The sequence below is a fragment of the Benincasa hispida genome, chromosome 3, assembly GCF_009727055.1.
Source record: "Benincasa hispida cultivar B227 chromosome 3, ASM972705v1, whole genome shotgun sequence".
Classification (NCBI taxonomy): Eukaryota; Viridiplantae; Streptophyta; class Magnoliopsida; order Cucurbitales; family Cucurbitaceae; genus Benincasa; species Benincasa hispida.
In genome coordinates, this window is record NC_052351.1 from 8,124,040 (window position 1) to 8,138,415 (window position 14,376).

General features: G+C 30.3%; 2 protein-coding genes across 2 annotated transcripts; both read right to left on the bottom strand.

Annotated features, from left to right (window-relative positions):
• Positions 1-1,457: 1,457 nt before the first annotated feature.
• On the bottom strand, positions 1,458-3,506 carry LOC120074017 (VQ motif-containing protein 4-like). Its single transcript, XM_039026982.1, has one exon. The coding sequence runs from the start codon at positions 3,401-3,403 to the stop codon at positions 2,732-2,734; it is 672 nt and encodes a 223-aa protein (XP_038882910.1). The 5' UTR covers positions 3,404-3,506; the 3' UTR covers positions 1,458-2,731.
• An 8,270-nt stretch (positions 3,507-11,776) lies between these two features.
• On the bottom strand, positions 11,777-14,097 carry LOC120072890 (non-classical arabinogalactan protein 31-like). The gene is made up of 2 exons (XM_039025421.1): positions 13,505-14,097; positions 11,777-12,254 (listed from the first exon to the last, which is right to left on the bottom strand). Exons 1-2 carry the CDS (start codon positions 14,022-14,024, stop codon positions 11,950-11,952), a joined length of 825 nt encoding a protein of 274 aa, XP_038881349.1. The 5' UTR covers positions 14,025-14,097; the 3' UTR covers positions 11,777-11,949.
• Between the last annotated feature and the right edge of the window lie 279 nt (positions 14,098-14,376).

Genomic DNA, 14,376 nt, shown 5'->3' on the forward strand with positions numbered 1-14,376 from the left:
TATCTTTTTTGTTTTCCAATATTCCAATTTTGTTTCTGTCAATGTTCTTCAACTTTTGGTGGCCATATTATCAATTTAATTCATTTAATGGTCAACTTGCACAGTTGATACATATAAATGGTTTGAATCTTTATTTTCTCGTCTTCAACTTAAAAAGATTGGATGCATTTTGAGTGAATGTTTCAAGGTAATTAATCTAAATTTCGTACAACTCTAACTTTTTAATTTAAACTTAACGGGAAAGTTATTCATTTTGATCTCTCACTATTATATATCGATCTTAAAGAAGATGGATTGTACGGATTAAAAAAGATGTTTACATGTACAAGTGTTTTATAAAGTTAAATGATGGATCGTACTGATTTAGATGTTTTGTTTTAAAATGATGAATGAAAAGACTAACGATGAATACTCAAAAGGTTTAAGTTAAATTACAAATTTAGTTCCTACATGTGTTTTTTTTTTTTCTTTTAAACTTTAATTGGAATTTTTAACTTTTTTGTCTAATTAACATATCTAACTATTTTACCTTTTACAAAATTCTTAAAATGTATTGAATATAAAATTGAAATCACTAATAAAATCTTACCCTTTGAAGTTTATATTCTAATAAGTCCCATAATAAACAATATTAGATGCACAATAAAAATAATTAATTATATTCTAATAAGTCCCACATATTAAATAAACAATTAAAATAAATAAGATCAGTTTTAAGCACTTTTAAAAGTTGAAAGATTGAAATTCGAAACTCCCAAAAAAAATTAATGCATATTTTTTTTACACCAAGTTTATGAAATAAATGAATATAAAATATTGGTTAAATTACAAGAAAAATCCTTGAAATTTGTCATTTGTTATCCATATACTTCCAAAAATTACAATATTACCCCAAACTTTCATAAACATTTTTTGAATATCCCTGAAATAGAATTTCTTTAGAATTTTGGATAAAAAAAATTGGATATGAAATGATATAATAGTATAAGAATGAAATTCAAAATGATTTCTATTTAAATGATAATTTTGAAATGTTTATGAAAATCGAAAGATGATATTACAAATTTAAAAAAATATGAAAGTGATTTTTAAACAAGAACGTAAAGTTAAAAAATATTTGTTATAATTTAACATAGAATATTCTATACTAAATTAGAAATGAAACCTTGTTATTATTATTATTTGTTTAAATACTATTTTGGTCCCTAAATTTTGAATGCTATTCTATTTTAGTCCTTAAACTTTCAAAAACAATTGTTTTAATTCTTGAACTTTTAAAAAGTATTTATTTTGATCTCTACTATTAAAATTTTGTTAACTCTTCGATGAAATTCAGTCTAGCATGTGTTTGACAAAATGAAGGTAAAGTAAAATGCTAACAACCAATATGCCAAAATATTGAACACAAAATGTCTTGAGTTCCATAGAAAATTGTTTTATCACTTATTTTAAAATTGAAACACTTATTTGGTAATTTAGTCATCAAAAAATAAATCATCTCATTATTTTATTTAAAAATTAACAAAATTTAAATAGTAGAGAGGGAAGTAAAGACTTTTTAATAATTGTGGGAACAAAATAGGACAGGTTTCAAAGTTATTAAACTTTTATTTTTATTTTTATTTTTATTTTCATTTTAGAAGGAAAAATAAGAGAAGAGAGAGCCGCCTTTGTACAAAGTGCCTGGAGAAGAGAGCGACTCAAAGGTTTTGCAATCAAGGACCTTGACCTTCATTCAATTCAATCACTGGACCAATTTTAGTTCTTGGGAGGGTCACTTTCGAAATTTTTAAAAAATAATAATTTTAATTAATTAATTAATGTGACTTTCAAAGTACCTTATTATAATTTATGGCTGAGTTCTGTACTCGAGCAGACTAAAAATTTATTAGACATCCTCACAGATCCACCCACCTCATTTTGACCAATAACGCTAATTAATTAATTAAATTTAAAACAACCAACTACTAAATTCTCAATACTTTTTTTTCTTTTTTACTATTTCTATCTTATTCCCATGTTTTCCATTTAATTATCTTTACGTCTTTTCATTGTTCTTTTTTTTTTTTTTTAATTCAACATTATATCAAAGACTTTTGAGATGAGTCGAATTAGCGAAGGGCTCGATTTTTAATTCATATTATACATATCCGCTTGCATATTATTATTTAGGCTTTATTGATATATTATTGACTAATTATGGATGGACCCATTTCAAATTGAATGGTAATTATCTTTCGAAAATTTTGCTTGTATTAATTATCTTTTAGAGAAAAAAAGGATCAACACAGTGAGAGAATAATTTTTATCATTGAAAATTGGATTCTTGGCATTGTGTTTCTCGCACAAAACAATTGTGTCAATGTTGCTTATTCATTATTCTACGCTCTTTGACGACTACCCCAAAGCTGTCTCCTTTTATTCTCTCTCTCTCTCTCTCTCTCTCTCTCTCAATCCATTTTTTCACTTAATCAAACAAAACAAATCATAGAGAATTAAATATGCTTTTTTTAATCATTATTAATTCTAAAAATATTTGAGGGGAAGGGAGGAAAAAAAAAAGAGAGAAAAACGGTCGAATTTTACAATTGGAGCAAGGGATTTTTCATTCAAATTCGATGCAAATAAACCTCATTCCCGATACAAACTCCAAAGTCATTAAATTAAAATGTAAAAAAAAAAAAAAAAATGAAGGACATTAAATAAATTAATAGCTGAATTGGCATTGAATTCAAGAAGAAGAAGGGGGAGGTGGACCTGGTCGTGGAGGGGAAGTGATCGGAAAAAGAGGCAAAAGCTGCGGCTCCGATTCTCGGGGGGTGGTGGCCGGCGAAGGGTGCAAATAAAACCCCTTTTCTCTAATGGCTTTAGCCTCTGCATCTTCATCCAAACCCGAATTACTACAATTTACATTGTTCGCCGGGTCAGAATTCAAGGGCTGCGATCGGCCAAATGGGTCGGGAATGAGCGGCGTCACAGGGCTGAGGACCAGCGACGGGAAATCCAGCATACTGGGAGAGAGAATTTCAGGGTGGTTATGGATATTTCTGGGAGAAGAAACAGAGGAGGCAAAAACAGGGTTGATGATTTGGAGGTTATGAAGGGCATTTCTTCGCTCATAGAGCTTGAAACTTGAGTGTTGGCGTTTGGGAATGGATTTAATGGGAGGGATGTGGGATTTGGAAGGTGGGTCTGGAGTAGAAACTTGCTTGGCGGTTTCCGGCGAGCCGGTGAGCATTTGAACAACTTGTTTAAAGGAGGAGGTATCGGCTTGGACGAAAGTGGTGGGGTATGGGTTAGTGGAATCGGATCTGTTAATGATTTTGTGCGGCGGCGGTGGAAGTCCATCGGCGGTGGTGGTTGAAGTGGAAGTGAAGGAGGAATTTGGATGAGAAATTTTCATGGATGAAGGGAGTTTTAGAATAATGTGAGAGATGAAGTGGGAATTTGGTTGTGTTTTGGTTTGGTAAGAGAAAGAGAAAGAGAAGAGAAGAAGGATTTTAGAGGGAGGGGACACTTTGTTTTTCTAATGTATTCTATATTCAACACTCTTCACGCGCTATTCTAGCGTTTGTTTCGCACTTTCTTTTGGGAAGATGGATTCACTTGGTTCCCTAATTATAAAACCTATTTCTCTTTTCTTATGTGGATACAACAATTTCAACTTCTTCAAGTTCAACTTTTACCCTCACATTCGATGACTTGCTTTTAACCTTGCACTTTCACTTCCAATAATACAATTTAAAAAAAAAAAAAAAAAAAAAAAAACCTTATAATTGAAAATGTGTAAAGAAACAATACTCTAGCCCCACCCTTCACAAATAGCACCTTTTTTTACCAATTGTTTTAACCGAACAAAATTTTAACCTTTTAAATATTATTATATGTGGAGTATGGGAATCAAACATTTAACTTCGAGACTAATACTATGTTACTTAGCTATGCTCATTTTGGTGGTTTAAAATCCCACCTTCCTTCATGTTATGCTCAACTCTATATTCAGCCTAAGTTTCAGTATATATTAAAGTTTTTCTTTTGTTTTTTAACAACATGTGAGGTGAAAAATCATACTTCAGACCTCTAGGTTAATAGTACAAATACATATCAATTAACTATTCTTATGTTGGTATAATAGAAAGTAGAAATATTCGAATCACGGACCTTATAGTCTGTAACCCACCCATATATTAGTCGAACTGTTATCTAGCTGGTTTTACATTTTTATTTTCTACGAATTGAGAATTTACATGGATTCTTATCACTAATCTAGTTTAGTATTTTAGAATAAAGTTGAAATCGGAATACAATCTTATGAAAAACAAACGTAACAAAAACGAAAAATGTTAAAGCCACGCGCTGAGAGAGACAGTGAGATCACGCGACAGGCAGGGCCCACCATCGGGTAATGACGCAAGATGTGTTGTTTGGAATTTTAGATAACGAAACAGAAAGCTGTGGGGTCCACGCACAGATGGGAGAGTGAAAAGAAATCGTCAAATCAAAATTCAATTTTTCCCATTGACTTTTTTGCAGCACCCATAAGCACTCAACACCACCGCGTTTAAAATACTACATAATTCCTTTTTTCGAAATTATCAATAATATTTCTATTTTTAAATCAAAATATAATTCCACTAAATTATTAAAAAATAAATAAATAATTTACTTACTTAGAAATAAAATACGTTCATCATGACAGTAGCTTTCAAAATAGAATATCGTGCTTAACTCAAATTTATCCAAAAGATGAAAAATAAAAAATAAATAAAAAAAATCTCAATTATTTCCTTCAAATAATTCAAATTTTGGATGTTACCGAAGTCCCTCTTTTACCCTCTCATTATTTGGAGCATTTAAGGTTCCAAATTTTTGTCCCCTATTCCATTATTTTTATATCAAAACAACCATTATTATATTTCTAACGTTACTCATAATTAATTTAAGTAGGTGAGAGTTATGGATTTACAGTCATTTAGGTATGTATTTCATTATAAAATTATTTAAATGGCACAGTTTAAATTATTGGTTAAAGCTTTTTTTAAAAAATAAAAATAAAGAATAAAGAAAAAATTGTTGAAGCCTTCAGAATGTCAAATTTGATTTATTTGAAAAATTAATTATTGCACCAAGTTGGAATGTCTTGACAAAATTTTAATTCATAATTTCATTATCAGTATCACACCCCAAATAAATGAGGTCAACAAGTTATAATGTAAGCTTGAAAAAAAAAAAGGCCTCGTAACGTTGGTCATTTTCTTTTTCTTTTCCCTTTTTAAAAAAGATGGATAATTATAATAGATAAGACTTAAAATTTCTTCCTCTACAATACTCTTAGGCCAAAGAAGAAAATTGTTTGAAAATAGAAAAAGATGGAGTTGAACAAAAAGCTCTCTTATCAATCGTGTTATAAAATCAACAGTAAAAAATAAAAATAAAAATTGTAAAAGAGATCGTGATTCAATAACAGTATGTTAACTACGTTTACGGAAAAGAGAGAACAATACTATTAGAAAGAATGTTTTTTTAATACAAAACGACACCACTAAAGTTAAAGAGTTTTTAGTGCACTTCTCTAAACTCTGACGTCATAATTGTAAATAATCATAAATAATTAAGAGATTGAGACCCTGTACTTCATACAACAAATTCAAGGCATTCTTGCAAATCAATATTTTTTAGTTATTTTTTTTCTTTCTTTTGTTTGCTTTTGTGCCTTTGTTGTAGTCCTTTATTGTTTCACTCTCCAAAGAGGAAAGGGGAGGAAGAAGCAAAGAAGGAAGGGATAGCAGAATTTTCAGCCCTTTTTTTCATATTTAATATGACATGTCAACATTTAAATGATAATAATAATAATAAAAAAAATCCTTTGAATAGTAGTAGAGACTTTTTAAATATATTTATTTTTTAAAATTTATAGACTAAAATAGGCTTAGTTAGCAAACACACTAATTACCACAAAATGTCATTTTTTTTCTTTTAATTTTATGTTATGAAAGTCTAACCAAGAAGTAATAATTATTCTTTCAAATTATTTACTTTCTTATGCAGGATTATAGTTATATTAGAAGTTAAGCCACAATTTTTTGGTAGCCTCTTTTAGTTGATAAATATTGTAAAACTAGAAACCAAAGCATTAATGCTCCATTCACTCATCAAAAGAAAACGGCTAATTGTTATATTAATTTAAAATAAACTCTACTTTTTATTTGTTTCATTTTCGGTTGGTTGGTAATCTAAAAACACGCATTTTGAAAATGGGTTTTTTTTTTTTTTTTTTTTTTTTTTTTAGTATAATAGGAATTGAAGGGAATTATAGAGCTTTTAGTTCCTAACACATATTATATGATAATAAGGATCTCGATATATCTTTTTTATTATATGATATTGCTCACTTTGGATATAAACTCACATGAAATCACTTTTAGGTGCATCATATTGTCCTCTCTTGTAAATCCATAATTATCCAGTTATCTAGTCAATCTGAGACTTTAATTGCATTCACAACACATTTGACGATTAAACATTTTTCAACTACGTTATGATGTCTTACTCAAAAACATTAGTTACATCTTTAGAAATTATCAATTGATATTGAATTTTAAATGCTTAAGATTAATAGATTATTTTGAATTTTATTTTATTTTGGTTAAATTATATTTTTAATTCTTAGACTTTCGAGTTTGTACCTAATAATTTCATGAATTTTAAAAAGGCCTTCAACAAATTACTAAGGCCTTGTTTTACAACAATTTTGTGTTTTGTTTCAAGTTTCTTACAATTGGGTTTGTCTCTTTCCTCCCAATTTCTTGAAACGACGAAATAAACGACAAAATTTAAGGTTTTATTTAAAAAAAGTAGTAAAATATTTTTAAATTGTGAAAATAGCAAAATCAAATTAAATAATAATACTAAATTGGCAAATTTGCTCTAAGTTAAAATAAAATACTCAACATTCGCATATTGAAGTTGGAGAGTTTTTAAACTGCTAAAAAAACAACCAATATATTATAACTAAAACAATTATCACGATAAATAATGTAGGGTGCCAAACTTGAAATCTACCCTTACATGATATGATTGCTACACAAACCAAGGCGTGCTTTTAAAATACTATATATGTGTGTATGTATGTAAGTATATATCCCAAAAACACAAAGAACTCTAATCCCACAATAAAAGAAATTAGAGATTTTTTACTTTCCTTTGCTGAAATCAAGACACACTGAAAGGTGAAGAACTAAATCACTCTCTGTTTGAGTGACCAATTACAAAACCTCTATGCTCATGTGACACGCCGCAAATCTCTCGATCCATTGTGAGGAGAATTCCTTCCATTGTGGCAACACCAACGAATAAAATGGAGAATCCCTTCCATTATCACAAGGTAAGTGACTGTAAATCGTGGACGAAACTGATCCCTTTGCTAGCAAAAGGACAAGTCCAGCCTTTATCGTGGGAGAAGAAAATCGACAGTACCACAGGGTTTTTCACAACACTATCATAGGGTTTTTATAGGTAAGGGAAATAAAAGACTTCCTACAATCTTCCTTTTTGTCCATGCGCGGTAATTTGTGTGTTGCACCCATTAAAAGTAAGAAATAAGTGTTGAAAAGAAATCTTCGGATATCATATTTAGGGATGTTATTTTTTTCATAAATAATTAAAGATTTACCAAATTATGTTAAAATAATATTTTATTTTGAATCTTTAGGCAAATCAAATAAATCTTTGATATACAAATATATTCTTCTATTTTTTAGGATTCCAAAACAGAAACGAAAACATTAATTGGTTAATTATCAACAGGATGAGGTACTCACCATTCAAATACACTTTATTTCCATAAGCTTGAAAATCAATTATATCAGGTCGTTGGACGGAATGGTCTGTTCCTGCTAACTTACTATTCAAATACACTGTATTTCCATAAGGGTTAGGCAATAAGGGGTCAACAACTACACATAAGTCATTCTAGAGGAAGTTCGATAAAACAGACTACATCAGCCACGAAACATCCTTATCTTCAACAATTCGAATAAGATTCGAATTATTGGGACCATCCCAGTACAATGTTAAATGAGATAAAGAGAGGTTTGAAGATGGAAAAAACTTATCTTAAATATAATTAACAAATTGTTGGAATGATGAATTTGATGGAATATAAGCCTCAACAATATGATCATCATGATAGTGTAAACTTTCATATCATCTACCGTCGAAAAGAATACTTACTCGTTGTAGAGCCATAGAAAAAACATAAAGATTAAAACAATGACTATTTACTTGTTTGTTTGATGATAATATATATAAAATAACGAATTAAATCTTAGTCGGAATCAAATATACTAATACGAATTTAAAAAAATAAAAAATAATAAGATAATGTAAAATTTGAAGATCTAGTATAAATTAAAACCGAAATGGAGATATAAAAATTAGAAATTGATTCATTTTGAATAAATTCGAAAAGTGGTTATATCAAAATCAAATCGAATAGTAAACTGCCAAATCGAAATTCAAATTAGCCAAAAAAATGTGCCGCCTTTTTCTCTTGAATTCGTTTGGTTGGAATCTCGATGCATTCTATAGCAATTATGTTGTATTTCTATTCATAATTGATACACGCTACAACAATTATACAGTATTTCCATTCAGAATTGATACACACTATAGCAAACTGTACTCAATAATGTTGTTAGTTGACCATACTATGGACAAATTCGATATTACAAAGTGGACAACATGTGAGCAGCACACGTTTTGCCAAAATTCGTATTATTTCAATTTTTCACTTAAATCTAAAGGACCCGTCAAATTTTGTAATTTTCTCCAATTATCCTTCTGGAAAAGGGTTTAAATTCTTAAAATTCAATCAAAACAAGCTTTTAAACCTATTTGCTCAAGTTTTGAAGATATATGAAAAGTAAATTTAAAAAAAAAAAAAAATCAAATGGTGCATTAACTTTCTGATTGTGATTTTCCTTTCCGTCTGCCATATTATACTTCAAAACCGTGCAATAACGTTTTTAACTTTCAACTTGGAATCTAATGGGTCATTTAACATATACAACCATTTTAAAATCACAACCATTTCTAACACAAAAAGCTAAAGACTTATTTGGTATCCATTTTATTTTTTAATATTAAATTTATGGACACTATTTTCACTTCCAAATTTCTTCATTTGCTATTTATTTTGCACCGATTATTTAAAAACCAACTAAATTTTGAGAACTAAAAAAAATTGTTTTCAAAAAATTGTTTTTGTTTCTAAAATTTAGTTAAGAATTCAACCACTGCAACTAAGAAAGATGCAAATCATTATAAGAAATGTGTATGAAATAGGCTTAATTTCCAAAAATAAAAACAAAAACTCAAATGTTTACCGAACGGGACCTAAATGTTATGTTTGAAAAAGATTGTGATTTTTCAATTTTGCATCAAATTACATCATGAATTATAGAAGATACATAAATATAAAATTAAAATTTCCAAACTTATCGGTCGTTTCAAATTAATTGCAAAATTAAAAGACACTTATATTATACCTTGTTTGGTAATGTTCTGGCTTTTGGTCTTCAGTTTTTGAAAATTAAACATATAAATACCTCTTTTACGTCTAAGTTTCTTGCTTCGTTATCTAATTTTTATCAATATTTAAAAAAACCAATCTAATTTTTGAAAACTAAAAAATGGATAGTTTTTTTTCAAAAAAAAAAAAAATTGTTTTTGGAATCCAACTAAGAATTCAACTATTTTACTTAACCATTATATAAAATTAAGAGAATTTAAAAAATAAAATGATTACCAAACATGCCTTAAAGTTTTTTTAAGATGATTTCAAAAGTCCAATATTAAACTTTTGAGTTTTTTTAAATTTATTTTAGTAATGATCATAATCTGGGCTGGGGTGCAATTGTGGATCCCCACAGTCTTATTTTAGAGAGTAAGCCCAGAAACAGGAAATGAGGGGAAATGGGCCATATGGGTAGTTGTTAAATGGGCCATATAAAGCGGCCCACTCCACATTGACAATCATAACTGATAAAATCTATTTTAAATCATTATCTTTATAAAAAAAATTAAAATAATAATAATGATATTATTTAGGAGCGTGACTGCAGACGAGGTAAACGCGAGTGGGGTTAAAAAAGACAAGTAGTGGTCAGCAACATGATTGATTGGAGGACTGAAACGGTCTAACAAAGCAGAGACCCAATTATTATTTTTTCTTTAAAAAAAGTATTTTCTTTTTTGCATGCAACTGCCTTTTTATTGATTGGTTGGTCCACAACCGTAAACTATACTTCCCTTTTTACCCTTGTGGAAAATCCGCCTCACTTATTTAAAATTAAAAAAATAGAAATAATGAAACGACAAACAATAACTGCAGAAATAATGTTTTATCAAGTCTTCAATCTTATTGACAATTACCTTCCTCTCTCTTCAAGTGGTGCCAATGTATTCCCTAATCCAATGAGGTTTGAGAATCGTAGTCCTCTTCTCCGTGTAGATTTTGAAAGCTCATTGTCGATGCCTCTTAGTGCAACGAAAAAAAAAAAGCTCGGTAGTTTAGATTGGATTGTTCGTGTCTTTTAAGGATCTCCTATCTGTATTAGATATGAGCGATTTGGTCATGTGTGACTCATCAAAATTTTGGAAGGTAAGGCTATTAGAGTTGGTTTATCTTCTCTCCTCGAAGCTTAGGAAAATCGTTGCATCCCTTGACTGTAGAATCTTATTATGCAAATATCATTTGTGCTGTTAATGAGTCATCTATTGATATTTTGGAAACGAAAAACGTGGTTGTTGTCTCGCTTGTTCTTGCATGTTAGATTAGTGTTTCCTTTTTTGTTAAGTGTAATCGTTCGTGTAATTTTGTTGCTCACACTCTGACACATGTTGTAACCAGCCTTTTTTCTTCTAGTCTGAAAGATCAAATGGCTTTTGGCTTTCAATATTACTCTAGTTGGATTTCTCTGCTCTTAATTTAATGAGATTATGTTTATATAATCATTTAGCTTTAATAAAGTTTCTTTTTTTTATTATTAAAAAATCACCTAAAGACTTATTGAAAAAATGCATTTAAAGATTTTCTAACTTTGTTCTTACAAATCCTACATAATTTTATGAACTGAACTTAGCTGTATGTTTCGAAAATTCACTTCAAACATGTTTGTATTAAACTTTTGTAAAAATATCAATTTATATATCCTCTAAGATTTTGCTGAAAAATATATGGAGATTTATAATCGTTATAATTTAACTTTAAATTAATCAATTTAAACTCTTTATTCATATTACCTTATGAACCTTTCTTTATATAAATTTTTACAAATGTGTATTCTTTTTCAAATGTCAAATTAACTAAATGTGTGAGTAAAATTGATAATGAATAATTTTTAAAAGAAACTCCAATCAAAAGTCATCGAATTTTTTTTTAATTTAAGTGACAAATATGAAAAAAAATAAAAGAGTATAAATTAATATGTAGTTTCAATTGATACCATTCCTAATTGATATTTTTATCTTTTTACAACTTATAATTTTATACCACATTTTCAAACAAAAAAAAAGGTAGAATAGTGTAATTTAAAGTCTCCATCGACTACAGTTGATATTGTGTTATTCCTTACAAACACAAATTCGTGTTCTTTGTTTCTTGACGAGGAACATGCTCAGAATTAAAGTCAAATCGGTTGAAAAGAGGGGGGGAAAAAAACCAAATACTTTGCACCGATCTAATAGATACTTTATACAAAGAAAAGAAATAACATAATTAAAAAAAAACATTTAAATTAAGAGATTATTTGTACCATAAAATCCCAACTCACAGAACCAAACAGCAAACAAACCGCGCCGTACAGAAAAGCAGCGGCAAAATTAAGAACATAAACGACATCGTTTGAGGGCATAATTAAAAAAAAAAAAAAAAAAAAAAAAAAAAAACTAATGATGAGGGCAAGTGGGTTCGAAGGCAAAAGGACCAACAGAGTAAAGAACGAAAGGGAGCTTGTTGGCGTCGATGTAAGATTTCTGAGGGCGGAGGGGAGCTCCGGCGGCGCCGCCGTGGAGGGCGGAGGGTTTGGCGCAGGAAGGGGAGGGGGATGAGCCGAGAATGACCTTGCACTTGTGGAAGGCGTAGCTGGTGATGGCCTTTGGGGCTGTGATGAAGAAATAGCCGTTCTTATCGGTGGTGGCGGTTTGAACCAGTGGGTATTTGGTGTTCTGGCAAATTAGCTTCACGCTTGCACCTGTCGGTGTCAACCAATTAAATCATATATTCGCATTAAATATTACACGCTCTTTCTCATATCATGTCATACACATACTGCATCATTGCAGCTTTTATTTATTATTATTATTTTTTTGAATTTTGTACTATCACTCATGTTTCGCTCGTTATATCTTTACTATAATTACTATTAAATTCATGTCTTCATTTGACATTTTCGTCTTTATAGTTCTAAACTTTCAACTTTCAATAAATCTAAAATTCACAACATATACATAAAAATTAACTTTCAATAAAACTAAATGTAATTTAACCCATTTATTTTCATATCTACCGGTCTTCCCTTGTAAAGGGGAGAATACCTTTTAAATTTCATATTACAATTTTTACTTTTTCTTTTTTTTTTTGTGAAAAATTTATGGAGTTTTTGGACTCCAACTTTAATATTTGGTATTTTCAATTATTATAAACTATAATTAACTAGGTATTACTATTTCTAATCTTTTTTTTTACTATTTATTAGTGTATTTTCTATTTCTTATTCATCATCTACTATTTCTCATTCATCATCTCTTTCTCTCTTTGTTAATTTGTTGTTGTTTTTTTTTTTCTATTCTGTATTTTAAACATAAATTATTATAACCTATAGATGATGAATAAAATAGCTAACTCGGCATTATAAATGTTCATTTAATTATCTATCCATAGTTGATCATGTGTTATATTTATTATTACTTTTTTTTGTATTGTGTGTAGTTGAAGTGAGCTGCAAATCTATTGGTAAAATTAAGCTGCAAATATTGCTCTATTTAAATCAAGAGAATATTGTAAATATACGAGTGTGAGAACATATAATTATGGCATCATTGTAGTAAAACAAAAAACAAAAAAATAAAGTTGAGAGTATATACCTAAAGTGAGACATTTCAAACTAGGTTAAAAGTGACGATTCCAATGTATATAATAACTCAATTGGCATACAATGTGTTAATAATCACGAGTGATATGGTTTGAATTCTTTTATCCCAATTACACTAAAATAAACACACACACACACAAAAAAAAAAAAAACATGTTAAAGCTACATTTTCATTTTGGTTTTTAATGTATAAAATTTAAAGTATAAGGTCCTAATAAGATATGAAGAAATGTGTTAGTATAAACTTGTAGTAAATAAAATTAAACCTCGTGGTCCTATGTTTTTTTGGTCCAGGGGAGCAAAAAAGGTAAGAGATAGAATTTAGGTTAGAGGAGTTTAGAATAACTCACCGGCGACGGGGGTAGCTCCGAGAAGTGTGTCAGCTCCGGCATATTTACACGACTTGCAATAGACGACGCCTTGAACCGAAATGAAGCTCCTCACCAACCGAGGCTTGGGAGGGTAGATCGGAGCCGGAGAGTGAGTTGGAGGAGGCAATGGGCGGATGTCGTGGTGGTGGCGGTGGTGGCCGGGAGCCGGCGAGTGTGCCGGCGGGTGAGTTGGAGGGAGGTGGTGAGAGGGCGCATTTGCCGGTGGGTGAACTGGAGGTTGGCCGTGGACGTGGTGGTGGTGGTGGCGGCTCGGTGGTTGAGCCGGAGGATGGACCGGATGGTGAATGGGCAAGTGGGTCGGTGAAGGTACTGGTGCCGGCGTAGGAGCGTGGTGGTGGTGGTGGGCAGGTGGCACGGCGGCGTAGGGGTGGTGGGGAACGGGGAGTGTTTCTGGGGCCGTGATGTGGTCGGCGGCGGAGAATGCAAAAACGGCGAAGAAGAGGAGAAAAAAGAAAGAACTGGAGAGAGTGAAAGCCATGGGAGGGGAAGTTATGACTTAACTCCAATTAGAATGAAGAGGACGACATTAGGGACGACAATATATAGGGTGTTCTCGGAATTGCACTTCCTATGCTGCTATTTATAAATTTTAATTTTAAGTGAGAAAATTATATGAAATTTTGTATAAATGAAATACTTTTGGTCTTTTAGATTTTGGATCACTAAGTTTCAATTTTACATTTTTTTTTAGTACTTAGAATTCATTTCAATTTATAAGAGCTAGTGTGACAAAAAAGAAATAAACTTGAATACCGGAAAAGAAAAACTTAATTGATTAATAGATATTAATATTAAATATTGAAAATGAGTATTTTTTTTTTTTTTAGAAA